Source organism: Anguilla anguilla, chromosome 3 (genome assembly GCF_013347855.1).
Source record: "Anguilla anguilla isolate fAngAng1 chromosome 3, fAngAng1.pri, whole genome shotgun sequence".
Taxonomy (NCBI): domain Eukaryota; kingdom Metazoa; phylum Chordata; class Actinopteri; order Anguilliformes; family Anguillidae; genus Anguilla; species Anguilla anguilla.
In genome coordinates this window covers 39,431,728-39,455,256 of record NC_049203.1, presented here as the reverse complement: position 1 = coordinate 39,455,256, position 23,529 = coordinate 39,431,728, and the positions used below count along the sequence as shown (strand labels likewise).

The window sequence follows — 23,529 nt, the reverse complement described above, 5'->3', positions numbered from 1 at the left end:
GAAAAAAAATAAAATCTAATCATTCATTATACTCTGGCTGGCAGGTCCCTCATAATGGGCTGTAGTGTCCCCCAAGGAAAAAGTAAGATTCAGTAAGCAGAACCGTTCTTGACCGTTCATGTACGGACATGCTTACATATGCCCCTGTGATCCTCAGAAAGTGTCATCTGTAATTTTCACCATGTTCAGTCATTACTGTGCATCAGTATTTGGACAGAGGCTCGCTACAAAGACGACTCTTGGAAACCCTGAGCGTATTCACATATCTGAAGTGGCATGCATTTAAGCTAGCGTTCGTAGTGATTTGTAGGTTCACCTTCCGGCAGGAAACAGAGAGGGAGAGTCTGATTAAAAGGCGCAACGCTGCAGTGAAGGCAGAACACAAATAAGGACATCACTTACACTTTAGCGTCCTCCTTGTTTGCGTATGTGACGTTCACCACTGCTGTTTCCGTGTCAGTGTTGACTGTGAAGGAGAACAGAGAGGCAAAGAGAGATGCGTCACATGGTCTACGGCCCCCTGGGAAATATTCCCAGAGTCATCTATCATGTGAACAGTCACACGTCGGTTCAGCAGTGCGGGGCTGCATGCAGAAAGGCTAGCAGGAAGCGGGGCGGGTTTATACCCACCAAAAGGCACGCCCCCTGGCTAAATATAGGACCCCTAACAGGAAGTACAGAAACCCGTCCCTCTAATGGGAGCGGCTCTGATCCAAGGCCAGCATGTAGATTGATTTTTTACGGGGAGCAGCGAAAGGATGAAAAGATCCTCGGAGCTCCTCAGATAACTGGCCAGTGCATTCTTCTGGGCATTTCATAACATGACACACCCAATTTAAACCCTGTGATTTCCTAAAAGCCATTAATCCCAATCAACGACCCGACACCACCACTTCATTCGCAAGCGAAGACCCTGACTGTCCGCACTGGCGCACCAAGTGCTCCCGCTATAAGCCTGAGAGGAATGCTCCTGGAGTCAGGAGAGACTACCCTACTGTGACGGGTGCATGTGTACATTGAGCGCTGGGGGCTCCAGCAGACTCTGTGATCTCGCTGTCCGCACCGTACTTAAGCAGGGGGACCCCTACATGCAGACTGAGTGGGACTGACACAGTGAGACATGTGCTTTAACCTCCCCAGGAACGGTCCACACGTCCCCTTCAAAAAACAGAGATCACCCCTGCACCGCAGCCAAACTCTCCCACAGGTCATATTTAGCTTATTATGGGATGCAATTTGAGTTTCCTTTGAGGTATGTGACAGGCATGTTAGTATTTAGATATATTAGAGTGAAGGCACATCAAACGGCATTTACTTTTCAATTCAATAAAACACATGTACAAATTAAAATAGACAGGATCAGGAAATCAGGCTAATTTTGGAAATAGGAATATGAGCACAAATTGAGCTGTGACTGTACATTCTCCTGTCTTCTTTAAACAGTTAATATCTTCTGAGACAGACCAATATTTAGCACATTCTATACACATTATGTGTGAGTGACCGCTTATTTGTTAAAACATTTATTTTATATTTTTCTTTCTCTCATATTTGTTTTAATTATTACTCTTTCTCTTTCAGTTATTGAGTTTAATGCTCTTAATAGGGGAGGTCCTTGCATAAGCTCCCTTGAGTTTTCCTGCAGAACATTTTCTATTAATCACTGTATAGTTAAACAGAAGCGTGAATCTAATTCTATGCAACAAAATAAAATTCATTGTTTAAAGAATCCGTATGTGGGTCTCACAAGTTGACAGCTTAAAACCACAGATTAGTCTGTCTGACAGGTGATCAGTTTGAAATGTTTTACCTTGTTCCACATTTTCCACAGTACCATACTGTGCTAAAAGGCCATCCAAAACCTGCAGCAAGAAAATATAAAGGACAGTTTGACACAAGTGCACACAGGGTTCCTCCCTCTAAGGGCCTCTGCTTCACCCCTGGTGCGGATATGATTTCTCCAACACGTACATGCAGGCACACACAACCAAACACACAAGACCAGAATTGCAAAAATATTTACAGTGGGTTGATACACATAAAACATAATAATACGCTATAAATGCCTGTACATACAATAAGTTCCATAATTTTTGGGACAATAACATTTATTCCTTGGTTTCCGGTACAACAATTCAAACAATTCACATGTGGTGAATTCCCATTTTAGGGACATATTAATGTTATGTAAATGAAAGTATTCATGTTTAATACTTTGTCGCAGATGATTTGCATGCAATGACTGCTTGAAGTCTGTGACTCATAGACATCACCAGGTGCTGGGTATCTTCCCTGGCGATGCTCTGCCAGGCTTGTACTGTAGCCATCTTCAGCTCCTGCTTATTTCAGGGGCTAGTTGCCTGAAGTTGTCTCTTCAGCATAAGAAACAGTTTTTTTTTTCTTATTTCTCAGCCTCATAATTACTTATTTTCATTGGCACAACTCTGGTCTGCATGTTGACAAGCACCTACACCAGACTCCAAAGGCAATCAAAAGCCAAGAATCAGGACTAGATAGTGCATGTACTGTATAAGAGAGCTTGCACTAAGGAAGCCATTGAACACGCCTGGATAATCAGAAACACCTGTGAAGCCATTTGTCCCAAGCATTATAGTGCACTAAAATGGGGACACTATGTATAAAAGTGCTGTCATTTCTACATGGTGAAATCAAAATGTACAGAAATAACCTTTAATAAAAGCTGAGAATCTGCACTTTAACCACATGTGAATTATTTGATTACAAATTTAAAATGGTGGAGCACAGAGCCAAATCAAGAGACATTGTCCCAAACATTATGGAGCACGCTGTATTTGACACACATACACATACAATACATAACACAATTTTACATTGCTTTTCTTTGATTCTGTTCAACAGAGAGGCCCATACAGACTTTTCTGATTATGAGAAGCCACTTCGGTCACTAGCGCAGTAGACAGTGGCCATGACCGATGCACTGCCATTTCTTTGTGGGAGAAACTTCACAGACACATCTTTCATCCCATACATCACTCACATTGTCCCTTTTAATTGTCTGGTGAAAGCCTGAGGAAGGTTATTCCTGAAATGCATTAGCTTTCATTTTTTAAAGTTTTTCTTTTCCTTGCTGCTCCTGTTTTACATTTCATGCACCAACGGCAAAGTAACATGCGAGCCCCTTATTTCTCTATTACACACGTCATGTTTTTTGCAGCCCCCCCACAGGTCAACTTTAAGCTCTATTATGATACAATCATTGAATCTTTGAATGCTATAATATTTACCCTCTCTAGCCCCAGGTTGCAGCCTTATGCCCCCTCCCCACCTCACACTTACAGAACTCACCACGCCCCTCCCCAAACCACTCACCCCACATTTAGCATGGATAAGCAGAATAGTTAGAACAAATGACTATCATAAGAAAAGGAAAGAAAATAAAAAATATAATAATAATAATAATACAGCAGAAAAATACACAAAGGGAGAAAATAAAAGCCACTCTCCAGTATCCTGTCACTCCAAGAATTGCTTCATTGAAGCTGAGAACTGAGCTAACGCCAGCCACTTAATCACATAAATAATATTACAAATTAAACTTAATAGTTCAACTCATCTATAGATGTTCAGGTTTTTTAATATTTTGGGTTATTATAGAGTAAACAGCTGGACAAATATTGTTCTAATGCCCCCCAGCAGTCTTGGCACTTGCTAAGTTTGTCCTCCAAGCTAAATGCTATTTTTCCCAGTTTTATTATAGAAATTGTCATGTTGACTTGGCTAAAACGAGGTCCAAACTGCCTCTGGTTGTGCTCTCAGCCCTCGGAACATGCTGTCCAGCACGTTTATTCCCCGGCAGTTCTCAGACTGGCCAGCAGAGGGGGGCACAGAGAAACGCAGGAGAGCCAGGAGGCGCCGCTCGCGGAGCCGGAGATCGCGGCTCGGGTGTTTACGCGCTGCCACACCTGCTGATCCTGCCACCGTATCGAACTCAGGCATGGAGAGAGAGACTCCCGGCCCAATCGCTCCCACGCAACATCCACAAACAGGAAAAACGCCATGGCAACACCCCGCCAGGGCCACGGAAGTGTTGGAACAAAGTGTCAATCAGTCATTCATCTCTGGTGTGATGTCTATCATCTGATCACGAGAAGTGGCTCAGACTCTCTTACAGCAGGTTTACTCTTATTGGACTGTAGGGGCGAAACAGTGACAGAACATCGAGCGCACAGGACAGCACAGTGCAATGGACAGAAACAGTCCCTAGGCATGTCAATGAAGAATCAGTATGGCAGAGGTCAGTCATGAACCGAGCCATTAGCATGTGCGTCAGCCCATCTGCTTGTTCTGTCTGAGGGAGCCTCTGACATCCAACACAATAAACTGTCCTGCGCCGTCCAGACATGTGGCATAACCTGCAATCGGGCCTAATCGATGTTCGCTGGCTTATAATCAGGAAGGAGAGCTGGAAAACACCGCCATTCGCAACAGGGGTGATGTCATCCGGCACCAGCCTCCAGGCCCAGCAGACAACAGTGTCATAATGAACATTAATGAATATTTATCCGAACTGCTACAGAAACAAGAACATTCGACAGCAGCCGTTTACCGAGATCCCAAGAGGCTCTGTCTGTCAGGGCGTCAGCAGCAGGCCCAGGTTCAGCCATACAGCCAAGACGTTGGCATTTAGAGACTGGGCTATGACATTAGCTGACTACTCCTGGGACTCTGTAGCAGTCTAACACAATTAGCTCTGTCCTGCAGCGTAGCGTGGGATTAAGTAAAGGATTCCATCAGGTGATTGCTGCATAAGCAACACCTAGCCACTCAGCCAGAGCCTACAGGTTACATCAGTGAGAGGTGAGCTCGCCCCTTATTGGCGCTAGCTCTCCTGTAGTACACCGAGGCTTATGCACTCATAGGCTCATTGCATAGGGTATCAGAGGAGCACAGGAGCTCCAGCTGCCACTGGATGGCTTTCGTTAGGTTAGAACAGCTGACCCCTCAGACTCTGTGGCAGTTTAGGTGACCCACCACCCCCACCCCCACAGATACACACACCTCCACCACACTCACCTCCCACTGCAGGTGAGGCGGGATATTCCGGATCTGTATCTTCCGACTCCTGTGGAAGGGGAGAGAGGAAGGGGGAGAGAGAGAGAGGGGAGGGGAGGGGATTAACAGAGCTGGTAGGGAGTCCCACTCAACCAGGGGACAGTGTTTCCTCACTGCTCACCTTTATCATACAGTTTATAAATGCCTTTTCATAATCCCTGGGGAACACATTAATCCACCTCCACATACACACACACGAACACACACACACACATACAAACATCTGCTCATAAAAACAGTGACATATAAACAACCAAAACCATGCACACACAGACACACACTCGGACATGAAAACAACCCAACAGACACGCATCCTTTTAAAATAAGAAGGTATCCAGACATTCGGGATACAAACAGGATTAGAGCAATAACAATGGCCCTTAAGAGCTTCAGTGAAGCATTCAGTGAGTGTAAACACAGATCAGTCCTGCTTTCAGTGTGCAGGGCTTTTGACCACCACTAAAATGGGACTGAAAACATTTATTGCTGTTTCTCAAACTAATGAATCAGCGCCCTGCACATTTCCTGTATTCACTATAGCTACAAAGCTCGGGAAGTTGTGGTTGTCATAGGCAAGTCAGTCTAAAATTCCAGAAACAACTGTAAATATAAACAAAGATTTTCCGTATTTAATGGGACAATGCCATTTCTCTCAATGTTTTTCTCACGGCTACTTACTTAACAATGTTGAGCAGCTTTTAATGCACTGTCTATTAACACCATGATATAAAGAATAGCACCATTTAATACCACTCTGAATTTCGTGAAAATTCTCTCATTAAAAGCATCATAAGACAACGTTTTCACAGTCACAGCACAAACATCATTTTTATGCATTTGGCATTTCGGTACTGAAAAATTCACTTTGGCTCATTGAGATTTCGGTTTTGGGGAGAACGGTCAATTGCTTTGTCTGGAACCCCAGACCCCATGGCCAAAAAAAGCATCCTGCTTGTGTTGAGTGTGTAGCCTGCATTAGTCACGGACGTGAAAGCTTAGCTTGACAAATCGGACGGTTAAAGCGTCACTCCAACGGCTATTCCTTTTACTAAGTACATACTACGACCAAAGCCACACAACCCACTCAACCGCAGACTGTTAACAGCTAGCCTGTACTAACGTGAGCGAGCCAGCCTCTGCCCCACTGAGATCAAGTGATCGAGGAAAAGAGATGCTGAGCTGAACGCTACAGCTGATATGGAGGAAACGAGAGCGCGGAGAGCAATGCGGCAGCATCGGGAACACGTTCGTACACACATTCATACAACGCCAGCAGCATAAGCGCAGGACCTACAGGGGGTGCGAGGATTGGCAACAAAACAAACACACACACGCACACACACATAATACAAGCATACACACAAACCTGTACAGGAAGGAACTCATACACGCTTTGTCTCTCTTACACACGCACACACACGCACACACACTACACACTACACACACACAGAGACATACACAGAATACAAGCTTACACACAAACCTGTACAGGAAGGAACTCATACGCTTTCTCACAAACACACACACACACACAAACAATACAAGCATACACACAAACCTGTACATGCAGAAACTCATACACACTTTCTCTCTCACACACACACAAACACACACACACACAGAATACAAGCTTACACACAAACCTGCACGTGCGGAAACTCATACACACTTTGTCACAAGCACACACACACACACACAGATAAAAACAAACACTGGCACAAAACCGCGGCGGTGGCCTTTCTGTCCCCTTCCTGCGCTAGCGGCGCTGTGCGGCGCGCGGGCGCGCTGCCTGTGAATGAGCCGACTGAGCCGCGCGCTACGCCGCGAGACGCGCGTGACGTGAGCGGAGCGGCGCCGAGCGGCTCCGAGGCGACTCCGCGCCGCGCTCGCTCGCTCGCTCTCCCTCCCTCGCCCCGTTCGCTCCTCCTCCTACTGATTCATTCCTTCTCTCCCGCTTAGTCATTCCTCTCCTCTTTCTCCTCCTCTGCTTGTTCTCATTCTCTCCCTGCCTTGGTTTTGTCCTCTGTTCATTCATTCATTCGTTCATTCATTCTCTCTCACTCACACAGGGCAGATGTAGCGATGTGTATAAACGGGGAAGATACTGGAATAAAGTCCCTTTGTCACTGTGGGCAGAAGCTGAGGAATGCATCCTGTGTTCTTTGATGACTGACACACAGACTGACCCTGAAATCACACTCAAACAGAACTGACACGCAGGCTGACCCTGTAATCACACTCATACAGCACTGACACACAGGCTGGCTATAGGATCACACTCAAACAGAACTGACACACAGACTGACCCTGTAATCTCACTCATACAGAACTGACATACAGGCTGGCATCATAATAACATTGCTTTTCACATCAAAATCTCAGCCAATTAGTCAGGAGAGATTATTAAAATATTCATTTTACTCTAGTAAACAGAGTACACTCTCCCAAGCTGCATACATCTGTAAGAAAATTCCATTTTAAATTGGACTGCAGTAAGAGCTCACATCTCTGACTACAGCTGTAGACACAAGATGTGAATGTGAAGAAATTTCTAATTTCTCTTTGAACAGATGTAGTATGGAACAGTACAGAGAAACAAGTCCTTCCCAGAAAAAGACCCGGGAGAGCAAATGGATGGTAGATAGGCGTGATCAGGGGTTAGGTGGGCGGGGCAGAGCAGGAGGTGGTGGGGAAAGGCAGGACAGATGGGAAATCTCCAGTGTAAGGGAAGCGCTGACGTTTGTTCCTGACAGGGTATTACTGGATATTACCAGACACCTCCTCCCCCTCACCCATACCCAGCCCTGCCCTGCACCACTAGCAGTGGATCATGCTACACCCCCTGTCCCACAATCCCTCAGGAGCTTTGCGTTTTCAACATGCCTGTGGGGACCACGATCCGGCAAGAGCCAGCGTGACGTTTCTTCCAAAGCCCCACCTTCCCCACTGTTGGCATACCACGGTTTTCTTTCATTTAAGAGGCTGATTGTAGCCGGTCCATTTGCTTAACATTTGCTTAACATTTGCTTAACATCCATGCTTAACATTGCATTCTTGGACAATATTAGTTTACAGCAACAGTGATGTGTGGTAGCCCCATGGTAAAAAAAATACCACCCTGCAGGATTTGTGCCGAGTACGTGAACATACAGACCGAGGGCTTGATCCTAACTTGAGGAAATGAAGTGCTTTTCAGATATTTTGGCCTAAACGCATCAGACACATGCATACTCTGACTTGATAAGCACCCACACAATTCTGAAACAGGCGATCCATCCTGGGTTGCACTTAATATTACTAAGCTCCTCCCAAAAGAAACCGAAAATATGCATTTCCCAGTGTTCGCATTACATTGCATTTTTTCCTTTATGAAACCCATTAGTCATTGCTACTAAGGCATGGGTGACATTATAAAACAGGAATATATACTTCTACGATATGTTATATATCCAGGCACCAGTTGCTTCTTACTAACATTTTTTATTTGGCATTTTATGATATAGAAATTGTAGTGGGTAGCACCGTCACCTCACAGCAAGAAGGTCCTGGGTTCGAATCCCGGCCTGGGAGTTTGTGTGGAGTTTGCATGTTCTCCCTGCCCATAAGTATGAGTGTGCGAGTGAATGGTGAGTGAATGCTGTGTGTGCCTTGCGATAGATTGGCGACTTGTCCAGGATGTATTCCTGCCTCTCGCCCAATGCACGCTGGGATAGGTTCCAATCTATCAAGGTTCCAAGTATGAAGATGCATCAATATGTTGCTTGGCTTTGCTGACTTATGTTCCAAATGAACTAACATTATTCGGAAAAAACACAAAACTGATATTCGCCCCAATAAATAACATACATAGCATTCATTCATTTGATGTTAACCAACTAATATCATTATTACAGTTCTGAAATTGTGGGAAATTTTATCGTTCGAAGGGATGATTCTGTTGGCTCCATTGGAGCAGAGACAGTTTTAGCAGTGACTGGTCAGGTGCTAGCATTAGCTGTAATGTTCGTAGAAATTAATGGTAGCAAGAATGAGCAAATCTTCCATTTATTGTGAATGGCAGCGCTATGGCTTATGGGTAATATTGCTACAAAGGAGTGCTCAGCCTGTTACCAGCTGAGACCTGATTAAGGATCTGATCCGCAAAGTACAACAGATCATAAAATGTTAGCTAATGCTACTGAATGGCATTACACCTCGAGTTAAGCATGCATATCTCAAGCCAGGATTGGCCCCAGACTGAATGTACCGAGTACTGTACCTAAATATGCAATCTAAATGCACCGTTGCCAAGATTACCTAATATTTGCTGAATGTACCCAAATTGTCTGCTGCTGGCTTGGTAATACTGCCAAACAAAAACAGTTCATACTTACAGTGGCTAGCTCAAGTTCAGGGTGCGCACTCGCGCACTCGCACACTCACACACTAGCACGTGTACACAGCTGCACACAATCTGCTAATGCAACATGCTCTGCCAATGCTAACGCACATGGCTGCTGGAAATGCAACCTATGGCTAATTCAATTAAGTGCTGAGAAAGACCCATTCAGTGTCAAGGCCATTCCTTCTTCCTGATGAAAAGTATCTATCTATCTTCCTGTATCTATCTCTGCCCGACAAACCTGGAGCAATCTTCATTGAGCACGAATCACAGAACTGCTAGCTGAAAGAGGATACACGGCAATTAAAAAATCTATTGAAATAAATTTCTCTTCAGTCCGATGTCTAGACTGGTAGGAGGTATTCAGGCTCAAAAATAGGCCACAAGGCCATCAATGTTTCCCGATACCGCATACTCTCCTATTTATACTGCAGCTACCATCTCCCCTGCTCTTTTGGCTGAAAAAGACTCCGGTTTCAAGACTCTTCAGATTTGCGCGTTTGCCTGTCCTCATATCCCCACGTCTCATTTATTGGCGGTATGCGATATCAGGCCCGGCGAGGCTCCGCAGGACAGGAAATCTCCAGGACAGACGGGCCTTCCGAAGATTCATGACGGTCTCCGAGACGGACAAAATCGCTTCAGCTCTACTGCGTGTCACCACAGAAAAGACATCGATTTGTGACTTTTTTAAACTTAAGAATCTTCAAAATAAAATAGGCATCATGGATCCTGAAAAAGCAGTTCATTAGCTTAAATGCACACAGTTATCTGTTGTTTTATCGAGCACAATGTGTATCAATCAAGGTTGATGTCAATAAAAGTTTGAGGTCAGCTAACTGGCTAGCAAATTGAATATATATTGACCGCCAAAATTTAGAACAGTGTACAATGTTAGTAATTGGTTCAACAGAGAAGCTTTCAAATTGAAGAACATGTTACAGGACATTAGGCAGCACACTATGAAGACAAGATGGGAAACAGTGTGCCTGCACAACCATGGTAGATTCTTATTAGATTTCATGCAATATATGCCTAATGGACAAGTAATCCACTACAATGTTCAAGAAAAACTTGCTGGAAAGAAATAGTAGCTAGCTGGCTACCTTCAAAATGGTCAGTGCTATGGATGCCTGAGATTTAGCAAGGTTACAGTAGCGGGTAGGAATACTCCAGTTGGTTAATATTTTGAGTTTTGTTCCAATTATTCAAATGGAAATTTGGGTTACAGAATTGGGTCGCAAAAAATGTTCACCAACGTGTATACATGCACACGTACACACATCATCCAAACACGCGCGCACACACACACACACACACACACACACACACACACCAGACGCATCCACACACACACGTACAGAAGCATGCCCACGTGCACAGCACCCATTACAGCAGCATGCCAGCCAGACCTGGGTCAAATACGCATTTGTTTTGGATTCAAATACTGTGCTCTATTGATCTCGTCTGGTGTAACTGAGCCTGCCAATATAACCAGAAGGCGGGGTTTGCACTTTTTGAAAGTATTTCATTGGTTCCAATACACCAGACAAGATCAGTAAAACGCAGGAAAGTATTTGAATCCAAAACAAATACGTATTTGACCCAGTTCTGATGCCAACCCACCGCAGATGCAGTGTGTATCAGCCTCTCATCGTCGGGTCTTTAATCAGTGCGCCCTGGTCGTCTCAGATTAGACCCAACATGCACACACTGTGCAAAATGTGCATGTTAGGTCTAATTACAGGACCCAGACCCCACCGCGCGGATCCAGGGGATGGGGACGGGGCGGGTAGCCGCCGCCTAGCGCAGGCGACCTCCCACCAGCACGGCGGGAATGTTAATGAGCGCGCGACACCATCACGCCAGCCCAGTTGCCGCGGGTACAGCGGGGGGACTGCAGGGCCTCCGCTCCCGCAGTAACTGGGAGAAATTAAAATGTTTACAGTCGATATTGCCTTCAAATGCGTGTCTTCCTTTGAAGGAAATGGATCCGAGGGAGCGCGTAATTTGATCCCGTCACTGTCACGCAGAGACACGTTTATTCGGTGTCACCACTGCCATTTCTGAAGAGCATAAACACGCAAATAACGGTTAAGTCGTTTTAAAGCAGGTAGGTCAACTTGCTGCGATGACCTGGGAAAACAAAGTGGGCAGGAATGCAGGGGATCATGCAGCCAATCAGATATAGGGCGTGATTAGTTGGCCAGATGTAGAGAGGCAGTTTTTGTGGGAATTTGGCCAGGAAACGAAGGTTAACATCACTACTCTTTCAAAAAGAGCCATGGGGTCTTTCATGTCCACAGTGAGCCAGGACCGACATATTCATTTGCATAAACAGATAATATATTTGTACAGTCACCCTCTTATAGTTTTATATACAGTACTGTACACGTGTACATATGTATCCCATTATTTCTCTTTCTCATTATTTCATGTTTAGGTCTTACAGTTCTGCCAGAAATGTTTGCTTTTGTTTCAAAATCATTTACAAGCAGAATTTTTTTTAATTACAAATAATTGCACCCAAGGGGCCCTTACTTCCCAAATGTACAGAAATATTCACTGATAACTGTTTGAGCTACAAATATAATGGTGTTTCACTAACATGCAGAAATCAGCACAGCAACTTTAACACACTAAGTGCCCCTCAAACTGAACAGCACCCACAGAAGTACACCACCACCCTGCTCATGAGGAGTTAAGAAACTAAATTTGGTCCCATTAAAGGCCATGTGGGCATAACTGAAGAAATTAACTATCGCTTAACAACATATAGTGACAAAGAGCTTTGAACAGAATGCCGAAAAATCGCAATAAACAGTAAGCGATGGAAATATTTTATATTTCAACTGAGCTGTTATCTTTAAATAAATAAGGAAAGCACCAATGTTCATTGAATAACGTAATCACACCATTTCAATTCATTTCCAACAAATCTTAGCAGGGTCACACTTACTCACAAACTAGGCTAGACGTCATGTTTCTGACTGCAGATACGTATATTACAGATGCAAACTTGATTTGTTTCAACTGCCAAAAGAAAATCTAAGCAGACATGTCAACTAAAACACTTAAGTGCAATTTACCAGTAGCTTTACCAGTAGCATAAGTAGCATTAATCCTGCAGCGCCCCCTTTTCCACGACAATGTAATAAGAACTGGGGAAAGGTTTTCAACAGACCCATAAGGCACACAGAGTGTGCACCCCAGTCCAAATCACAACACACCACCCTTACACACTGCACACCTCCAGACTGGGAGACAGCTTTACTGGGGATTTCCAAAGGAACTCCAAAGGGAACAGTTCCAGGCAAGAAGATTTTAAACAACAGGCTGCAGGAATGGAAATGGACATATCTCAACCAATGAAGCGGTCCAGTATTTAAAACTACAAGAAGATGGAATTTTCCTAAAGTTACAACAGAAGAAGGAAAATATCACACATATGGTTTGACTGTCACGGCAAATTGAATATTCAATGTGATGTAGCAGAATATGGAGAAAAAGGCAGAAAAACATTTAAACCCCAATCTAATATGAAGCAAAATAATTTACGTGAGCTCAGATCACAAACAGGAATCAACGCCAGAGGCCATTTGAAAAAGGGTGTTCATTCAGGAATCAAACAGTGCTCAACACAATTTGATTATCTGAGACACTCTCAATGTGAATACCAATATGTCATTCTCAAAGTGAATACCTATGTATACCTATTACACACTGAATGGCAACAGTATATGTGTAATATACAGATTATACAACAAAATATATGTACAAACGGTGAATATCCTGCTCCTGTGGAAGACTATACCATATCACCAGGTAACACTGGCTGTGGGAATGGAAGCTTCCCTTGATATAGCCTCCTGAGCCTTGGGTTGTGCTACGGTGTATTTGGGACTGTGAAGGCAGCCAGATTTAACCACGGATTATCCAGCTTCAGTGTGACAGACACCCCTAATCTGAAAGAGCACCATTTCCAGCTTTGTGTCTTTAAGCACATAAGCATACTGTAATATCAAAGAAAGCACTACCTGCACTGTTTGCAGAAAGGTGCTACCTTGCTGGGTGCCACAAGACATCCTCTCAACACGTTACTGGCATCTTCGTTTTGTTACCGCTGTATTACAGTGGTCAGTGGTACACACTGGACAAGAGAAGGACTACTGGGAGTACTCTGTGCTGTATGTCCCTGCAGTTAGGATGGGTAGCAGAGAGCTCCGCACAGCTCCGCCTGCTCTCCGAGATCAATGAAATAAGAGGCTCCCCTGTCGGCTACACATCAGGCTCCCTGAAATACGCTGCAGTCATGAGCTAACTATCTACGGCCAAACACCAGTCCTGGAGGACCACAGTCTCTGCTCGCCTTTCTGATTTCCTTTCAATCCGCAGCTAATTTAGGCCGAGGAAACAAGGTGTGCAGAATCTTTAGCCATGGCTTAAGTTACAGTCAACGCTTAAGTGCAGGAACTCATCAAAAACCAGCGGACACAGCAGGCTTCCAGGATTTCAGATCCCTGATCGAAGGTCTCCAGATTTTTCCAGTGACTACATTTGTTTCATCACATTCCACCACAACAGTGATATACTGCACTTAAATCAATGCCCAGTCAATATGACTATTTGTCCTAGAGTGTGTTGGATGCAGATGCTCAAGGAAAGGCTGCAAATTTCAGAACTAGAACTATTGAACAAAGGAGACATAAATCAGTTGAGAACTCTAGGGGGAAGCACACTTCATTGAGATTTGATTTAATAAACACTCCATTTTATAACATAACTCTGCAGTAATGTATTAAAGAGGTCATAATATATCCACACTGAACTACACCAGTACTCTGCAAGAGAGCTCACAGAAGAGAATAGATGAATCTTTAACTCACACTTAAGTTAAATATGGACAATTAAAGGTTTAATGAAGAAATTAGAGGTAAAACTATTTTATCAAACTATAGCCATTTTAAAGAGCTCAAAACAAAAATGACCTTAGAAAAGCCTTAGAAAAGACAATAATATTGTGAAACAAATTATCTGAATTTTACACTTGAAAAAATATATAATACGCAACTAAACTTTGCCTTTCTCAGTAATCTTAGATTAAGTCATATCATGAAGGCTTTAGAGGGTGAAACATACTGAGACTTTGTCTGTGGGGCGGATAAATATAATTCACAACGTGAGAATAACGTTTCATGCTTCTGTAACTATATATTGTCAAAGAAAATCCCTTAACGTACCGATGTTCTGTAAATCGTTGCAACTGTTAGCTGTATGTGCATGTGACCTGGTAATGGAGCTGCCGAAAGGGTCTTTGCCCCCACATTTTGGTGGCCCTCAGAGCCTTCTGACATCACGACGAGCATCACACACAGGAAACAGGCTGAGGGGTAATAACGTGTTCGGCTTCGGAGCGCACTGTAAACCTTTCTTTCAACCTTTCCTCGGTTGAGTTTGTCTGACTAACAGGCTTCACATTTTCCTGATCATTTGCCATTTTCAATCTTTGGATAATTTATACCCCGCAGAGAAAGTCTATTTCCAAAGAACCAGAGGCAATGTTTGAAAGCTGTTCAAATATAATAACTGAACAGGAAATCATCAGATGCCACGACAAGCAGAATTTTATTAATACTGATACTCCGTACAATTGTTTTCAATAAAATACTGGCAAAAAAAACATTAGTAGAATGTACTACTAAAATGCAGTAAAAGTTTAGTAGTTGTCCCCTGTCAATTTAGCAACCAGTGTTCATACTGAGGATGCATTGTGTGTGATGATTTTTTGCAAATATGAGACAATGGTCACCGGTGTGCCAGGTTAATTACTTTCATATTTGCACTCATCTCACAATGCCCTGGACAGACTAGATCAGGGGAGAGAGCGCCAGCACCAGACTGCGCTGCTGTAATCCCCCTCCTTCAGACCAGCTCTCATGATTAGTGCATTAGGATAAACCATATTTAACCTGGTAATCAATTACACCTTGGTCATTAATCTCAACTTCGATTCACTGCTGCAATTCTCAATTCAAATCACTCGCTGTCTGGAATGTATATTTCAGTTTTTCAAATATTCGACTCATTCAGAGTGCCAAGAGTTAGCACTTCTTTCTTTTTTAATCATAATTTTCTTATCAAGTGCCTTCCACAAAAATAAACAACATAAAGAACACGCTATATACAAACTGTAACAGAAAACTAAGGAGGGATAAATCGATGGATACAACAAAAATGCTAAAATACACATGAATATGGCATGAAAAAAGGAGGGAAAACAAAGAAACAAAAATGCTGAGTCCCTCATCTCTCAAATGAACTTGTACCAAAAATGAATTCCTACGTTGTAAATGACTGCCCAAGTGACAGTCCACAAAGATGCACCTTCCAGCTTCATTGCCTGCTGTCACTCTAAACACTTTCTAATGCTGTGGCACCAACAGGAATTCTCCGTCCTCTGCTTCACTGCAGGTCTTTTGCACATGTCTGCACTGATACTGAACATCATCTCAAAAATGGCTGCAATCTATGGCTGAGATATGGTCTCACTGTTGTATGCGTTCATTTTGTATGCACATTATGAGTTTTCTCCCTGTTCACAGAGTAGTTCTCATATAGGTTACTCACAGCCTGTTCCTCAGAGCAACACTGCCAACATTTCAGCAATTGTGTGCTGAAAAGGTCCACCATGCTAACCCTCATGATTACATGTCCACTGTGCTGTCATTGGCAGGAGGTCCTCCCTTAGTCTCCCATGAATATGGAGTGAGGCACTCCAAAGTGGATGGTTTCTTCAGGATTATCGTGTCCTAAACACTGCCACTGTGCTGGTTTAACAAAACATGTTTCAGTTTTGCACCAGTGCTGTTATTCTTCACAAAATCCCTGAAATAAAGTCAAGCTTCACAGCAGTTCATCCTGAGAATCATGTTTACGTGCAAATGAAATATTTAAGCAAAGAAAACACAAACTGTTTTGTGGGAATCGTTCCTGAGTGGAATCCTATAGTTTATGACACATCCAGGCCCCTGTGGCCTAACTCATGCCCAAATGGATTTGAAAATATCAGAATGAGGAGCGGTAGCCATGCACTTGCTGTCAGCCCCTGGGTCACCTCTATGAGCAGTGGATAATGTTCACTCAGCCTTCCTGCATGAAGCCCAGTGGCAGGGTCACATGGGGGAGACTGCAAAGGAGTGGAGCAGGTGAGGAACCAGAGAGCTAATCTCACGGTGCAGATTAAATATGTTTGAGCCCCTCATCGAATCTCAGATCATGTCACTGTCATGTCATCCAATGGCAGTGGCTGGAGCACCTTTATCATGACAGTCAAATTACGCTTGAATGTGGTTAGCTCTGCCATGCTTTAAGAACTCTGGTAATAGCATTAAGCAACACAATGCCTGCTGGGTAAGCACTTTAAGTACCTCATTATTGAAGGAGCATCGGAGAGCCGCACAGCCACTACCCCTCACTAAAATCTGGCTCATTCAGTTCTGGGACAACTCTTGCACAAGATGGCAACTCTCGTGAATGTGCTAAATGAGTGTTGGTGTGTAGGCAGAGTGATCAGATACTATCACCATAGTAACCAGCACTGAGGCACATGGGTATTGTAGTATTTGAAAAACTGAACTAACAAAAAACATGATTTCTCCTAAACAAAGTCTGAATTTCCTTGCAAGCACTACAGCATTGAGCTCATTTAAGAAGTCTTAACAGGGACAGAAGATCACAATGTTAATAAACTGACAGCATGCATAACCATGCTTTTGTCTCCTTCACCTGCACATAAAATCTGTGCTGTTTGCACACTGTATTTGTACCTTGAAAATACATTATAAAATAACCACGCACAGTCATATCTATTATATACTTGCAATCCCTGTCTTTTGCTAAATTTGTGCTCCTCTGCCTGTATTTCTTCTTTATACGAAGTATTCTGGAGGTTTCTGGCCGTGACGCTCTTTTCTGTGTGGGGCGGAGTGGGTGTGGCTACAGAGCCTGTGGGTTGGGCTCAGGTTTCTCCAGAACATTTGTAGCTAGCAGCATTTGTAGCTAACTACTGCGATGGTGGAGGTTAAGAAGCATAAGCAGCCTACAGCAGAGTGAAATGACAAGCAACAAGGCTCGTTCAAAAACCAATCTACCTTGGAACTGCTTTTACTTGATGGCAAGTTATAAAAAATAGATAAAATATAAAATAAGAGATAAAAAATAAAAACCGTATAAAAACAGATATAAAATATAAAAATGGAGGTCAGTGGGCGACATTGAGGATGGAGCAGGAGATTGTAAACACAGGACCACAACAAGGCTAAAAAACCAGCATAATATGCTTTTAATAACATAATGTAACATAATGAGAGTTGACACTACAGCAGAAAAGCTGTAGATCCATGTAGAACTAATCCATGTCCAAAGGATCAACAGTCCAGGGAAGGGAGATTCTGCAAACGAGGCAATGAAAAAGACGGAACTTCAGACCTTTTAGCAACAAACGAAAACACTCACAGAGATCGGGGGGAAAAAGTTGGCAAAAACACAAACAGTGAACAGTAATTCTGGAGAAATTAAGAATAATATCATATCAACCAGCCGCTTGGAAGATTTTCGCCTGAGCCCATTAGCCTGTGCGCAGCACTATCATGCTCACATCGCAACACTCGCCTCAGCCTCCGTCATGCATTCAGGAGAGCGCAGAGCGGCTCCCGCTCTCCTCCAAAGCAGGCCAGCCGCCGCTTCTCAGCACAGCACCGCTCACAAAGACATGAGTGAGAGGAAAGAAATTCATCTGCAGCTCAACAGGCAGACTAGCGGGGCCCTGATTGGCCAGTGGGGGTCCCTGATATATGATGAGACACTGTCATCCTGGACGACTGAAGACCTCTCTTTTTAAATGTATATTTTATCCCCAATTTTATTCCTGATTTTTCCCAACCCAAACTCAACCGAACTTGATAGTTGATATCCTGCAGCAACCCCTCCTGCCCTGTAGCAGCCAATAATGTAATAACTGCCAATAACGTAATAATTTTCTGAACCAATAACGTAATAACTTTTTGCATATAATGTAATAAGTTATTACATTATTGGCTACAGTAATAAAAGCCGATAATGTAATAACTGACCAATAATGTAATACATTTTCTGAACCAATAACGTAATAACTTTTTGCATATAATGTAATAAGTTATTACATTATTGGCTGGTTATTACATTATTAGCTGGGTTTTTAAATAAATCATAAAAAATGTAATAACAGGAGCCGATAATGTAATAATATAGCCTACTTATATCGCTTTAAGTTTTATTTATTGGCTATAAAGTGTCACACTTCTATGACACTTACCCTTGCTTCCTCTTTCAAATAGCTGCTCAAAAACCTGACCACACGCGCGCGCGCACACAACACACACCTACTCTCTCTCTAGGAATTATGACTATTTATTTGTTTGTGGTGCTTGGTTAGACTTATCTCCAGCCCTGCCTTCTACTCCTTAACCATTTGAGTACCAAATGAAGTGCGAGCACATATGTTTGCAAACACAGACAATTACTCTTATGTCATATAATATGAAATCTATACCTCTTTGAAGATGCTTTGTCCACGAATACAAAGACCACAATTTCTTTTCATGAAAAATGTCATCTTTAATTAAATGTATTTAAATAACTATCTATCTAATATAATTACATTATATGCAAAAAGTTATTACGTTATTGGTTCAGAAAATGTATTACATTATTGGTCAGTTATTACATTATCGGCTTTTATTACATTAAGAACGGAAAAATTATTACGTTATTGGCAGTTATTACATTATTGGCTGCTACATGCCCACTTCAGGAGGAGAGGGGACACGCGTGTCTCATTTGATTCACGTGACGCTTATTCCCGCTTTTTTTTCCACACTGCGGACGCACAATTAATGTCCCTTGTGGGACTACGAGGTCAGCATATTCTCGGTCTGCGTGTCTGCGGGCAGGTCTGACCAGGAGTGGGCGCTAGACAGTGATGCCCCCATCCAGTCAGCCTACCCCTATCACTCCTCGACGACGCTGGGCCAGTTGCCTCGGCCATGGCCGGCAGTGGTGCGACTGAGACCCCAACACACCGCTGCAGGAATGAAGGCCTTCACAGCGTGAGCCACCCGGAGGCCCGACTGAAGCCCTCTCATCAAAGGGCAGCGCTACAGCCATCTGGGTGCCACCCTGTGGGGTCACAGTTGGTGCTGGCATGGTCCAGAGTCAATAGCAGACTGTGGGGTCACCCAGCAGCCCCTTGCTTTTTAAACCACATACAGCGAGTGTGCCTTGAACAAGGGTGGCCCGAACATGAGAAATCAGCAAATGCGCATGGCTAAAGAAGACTAAGATGAATGCTGCAGTTATTGATTTTCAGTCATGGTCCCCAGTTGTGGACCGTGTTCACATGAGATACCATACAAAGACATAAGACAAATACATACTGTACTACTAATTCCTGCTAATTGCATTTACAATGGAGCAGTGAAGACTGTTCCATGTAAGTTAATGAGGCACCGTCTCTTCAAATGCCTTAAAATGCAGTAATAATTCAAATTAATTCTAATCGGGTTAAATCATGAACCTAAGAAAGCAAAGTGAGTCAATGGGGACTGGCTAATATTGAGAAATAATGAGGCAACATTGGGATTTCACTAGAACTAGCAGACCTACAGTGTATTTACAGATTTACTTAATCTAATTAAAAAATATTCTACATAGTTTTTGTTTTAAGCACCTATACACATTTTCCCAGTTACTATTTTGTTCTGTTTTATTGATTAAGTAAACTTAGCACGCTAATCTGCAGCAATCAAGTTACTGACTATCTTGAAAATGTACGTTTTAACATTACCTGCTAGCTAGATACTGAAGCATTCTTTCTGATATTTAGCTGCTAGCTAGATTCAAATGTAAGCTGCTAGTGGGCCTGGGCAGGGTCTGAAACTGTGCTACCTGTGTTGCGTCTGGTACAACAGCACCTGATAAAATTTAAAATTTTGCACTAATTTGTCACACAAATATGTATAAAGCAATCCTCTTCCATATACATTTTTTTGGTCTGATACCTTGGTTCCTCTTATCCAGTTTACAACTAATGAGTAATATCTCCCCCCCCCCCCCCCCCCCCCCCCCCCTCCTGAAATCACCAAAACAATTTTAGAATTAAACTGGCCAAATTTGGGTGTGGGGTGGGGGGCTGGTCTCCTTAGGTTTCCAGTCTACCAGGTCTAGAGTCATATATTACCACTAATCTCTGAAAATACACTTGAGTCATAAATTGCTACTAATGCTCACACTGATAGTGCAGTCATAAATGACTAATTCCTGCATAAAAAGTGGTATATTATTCAGATGGTCCATTAGACTAACGTACTGCCTGATTTCAGGGCAAGAGTCGTCCTCCTACAGCAGGCCTAGGCCTACTCCGTTTCATGGACCACGCCAAGAGAAATGAGTACACCAGCCTGCAAGCTTGTAAGGCTAATCTTCTTTCACCATTGGCTAAGAGACCAAATGTATTTTCCACAAGAACTCAAATAGACCGACCGGCCAGGCTGTTTGACAAAGATACAGTCAGCTGGAAAGCCCTGTCATTTCACCACATAACGTCAGCAAAAAGCACCTTAAAGTCTTCTACTGTCTTCTCAATGAGTATTGACTGCTTTGTGTAGGCTCCACACAGTCCTTAAAGCTTTATTTTTTTTATCTCAAGCCAGACAATCACACCTTCCAACTACATGGTACCTGAAATAAACTGAAATCAAATAAATGGAATCATCCCCAAAATTTTGCCGTCCAACTGATTCGTCCGGTGCCAGGGGGAGACATTGAGGCTCAGGTAACTTATCCGAGGATTGCTTTGACTCTGTCATGATTGAATGTAAGACCTGTGTGGTGATAGCCAAACTTGAGGAAAGGGCAACATTCAACTATTAATGTCACCATTAAGCAAACCAGCCTCCAGCTGAATCCACCCTATGTGCATAATGACCACACACAAACATTCCCACAAAAAAATGTTCTTGAAATGAAACTTTTGATTAGATTAATTTTCTTGCACCCCTATCATTTGTCCACACACATCTGTTGCTGACATCAAAAGAGCTTTGAAGCCTCATTTGATACGGCAGCGGTTAGTTCATACGTAGCATCGTGAGCTGGTGACCAAAGCCCTAACTGGCAGGTGGGTATTCTGCCAGTACTTAACATGAAACAGCCGCCTCAACACTGAGCCGTCCCCCAACACGGAGTGACATCGGCCACCGCCGAGCTCTTATTCAGCGCAACCTCAGCTTACTGTCAAAGGGCTGACAATTATTATACTAATCTTACTGCTAACACTAGATATGTGTAAAAACCTACATGCAGGCCTGTCAACAGGGAATTAAGAAGGGGGTTTATCAGGGAGAGTTGGACAAGAAGAGCGACTGAATATGACAGGAACACAGAAGAAATAAAGCGACAGCAGCTCATAGCAGAAAGAGACAGACATAGAGAAAGAGACAAAAAGAGAGAGAAAGAGACAGACAGACAGAGCGCGTCAGAACTGTACATTTTAACTCCAGTTGGCACTGGCTTAGCGCTGGCGCCGCCGGAGCCTGGCATCATCCCGCCATTCCTTTCCGGGCGCCGCTAACTGCGGCTTCTGCTTCCGTCTAGCGCGGCCCGCATCCCGCGGCGACGCCCGCCGCACCTGCCCCGCGGGGCGGCCTGGCCGGGCACCATCGCGCACCGCCCCCGAGCCGCGAGCGCGACGCGCGGGACGTGCAGTGCACCTCGCTGCGCCCTGCCGTTTGCGAGGCGCGGTCGAAAGCGCGGCCTCGTGCCGCGCGGGACAGGAACACCCCGGATAGCGGTCACAGGCGCGCGTAATTACACAGGGGGAACGCCTGCCTCTCGCTACTGGGCTGTGCTACGCTAACCTCCGTGCCCTGGCTGAGTCTGACCGACAGTCTGGGAGCCACAGGGAACAGGCAGCCACCACTCACTCAGCTCAATTTCTCCCTCCGCCCATCTCTTCTTCTGCTCTCCTGCTTCTCCCCCCTTTCACCCAAAAGACAGCTTCAGAGGGGGGGGGGAACTGACACCCACAGTACACAGTAGATGGAGTGGATATTGTGTCACTAGGCAGAAGGTGATGCAACGCGGTTCGGTATCTTGGTCTTCAGGACTCAGGGGCATGAATCTTACTTTTTTCGCATGTTGATTTCTTTTTGTCACAGGTATTCGCCAATAGCTTTTCCTTTCTGAGATAGTCCTGCTGTCATCAGGCGGATTCGAATCTTGGCGGCCATTTTCAGTGCATTCCCACACAGTAACTTCAGCCTCAGCCAATCAGTGGCACCCAGTGACTGGATCCTAGCAACAGCAAGCTCTGCTTACTACTCATGCCTGTGTAATCCTACTTGCCCATCATGAGGAATAAGCATCAATGGAAATCTGAAAAAATATGGATGCCATGCCGGTTTATATCTGAAATGAGCCTGGTGGATACTGTCTCCCTAAGGAAATACTGTTAAGAGTGGTATTTGACCATTTTGACACAAGGTATCAGTTTTACTCCAGTGTGTAACTGCCTACCACTGGCCTTAACCATGCATTACTGAAGCAGTGCAGGTTTAGCAACTCAAAGACACAACCGTGGTGCCACGCCCAGCACTCGAACCTTCAGCCATTCCAGTTCTCTAACCACAGAGCCACGCTGCTGCAACAGCAGCTTTAAAAGCAGAGAGACAAAGATGTCTGTGAGTCAAAAGCCCAGATCCTCTGGCCCTCAATGTTTGTATTTCTGCTCAATGTAGAAAAAAAAATACTGCCAAAACGGAGCAACTTGGTATCCTAGCAACGTGTCTGTAATACCACGGTACAGCTGGGTCAGTGTTGCATTGTGTCTGTGTCTGAGGATGGAAGACACAGATACAATTGCAGGCACTGTTTGTTAAAATCCCTCAGCCTCACCACTTAAAAATTTAAAATACTATATTTAATTCACAAGAATACGCACACACATGCAAGCGCACACA

General features: G+C 43.9%; 1 protein-coding gene across 3 annotated transcripts in view; it reads right to left on the bottom strand.

Annotated features, from left to right (window-relative positions):
- The window catches only part of igf2bp2a (insulin-like growth factor 2 mRNA binding protein 2a), a 59,907-nt gene that overhangs the window by 13,700 nt on the left and 22,678 nt on the right, over positions 1-23,529 (bottom strand). For all 3 annotated transcript variants that reach the window (XM_035409569.1, XM_035409570.1, XM_035409571.1), the window contains exons 3-5: positions 5,056-5,104; positions 1,811-1,862; positions 403-466 (exon numbers count right to left, since the gene is read on the bottom strand). In XM_035409569.1, the coding sequence (XP_035265460.1) occupies positions 403-466; positions 1,811-1,862; positions 5,056-5,104 (165 nt within the window). The remainder of the gene's footprint in view (positions 1-402; positions 467-1,810; positions 1,863-5,055; positions 5,105-23,529) is intronic.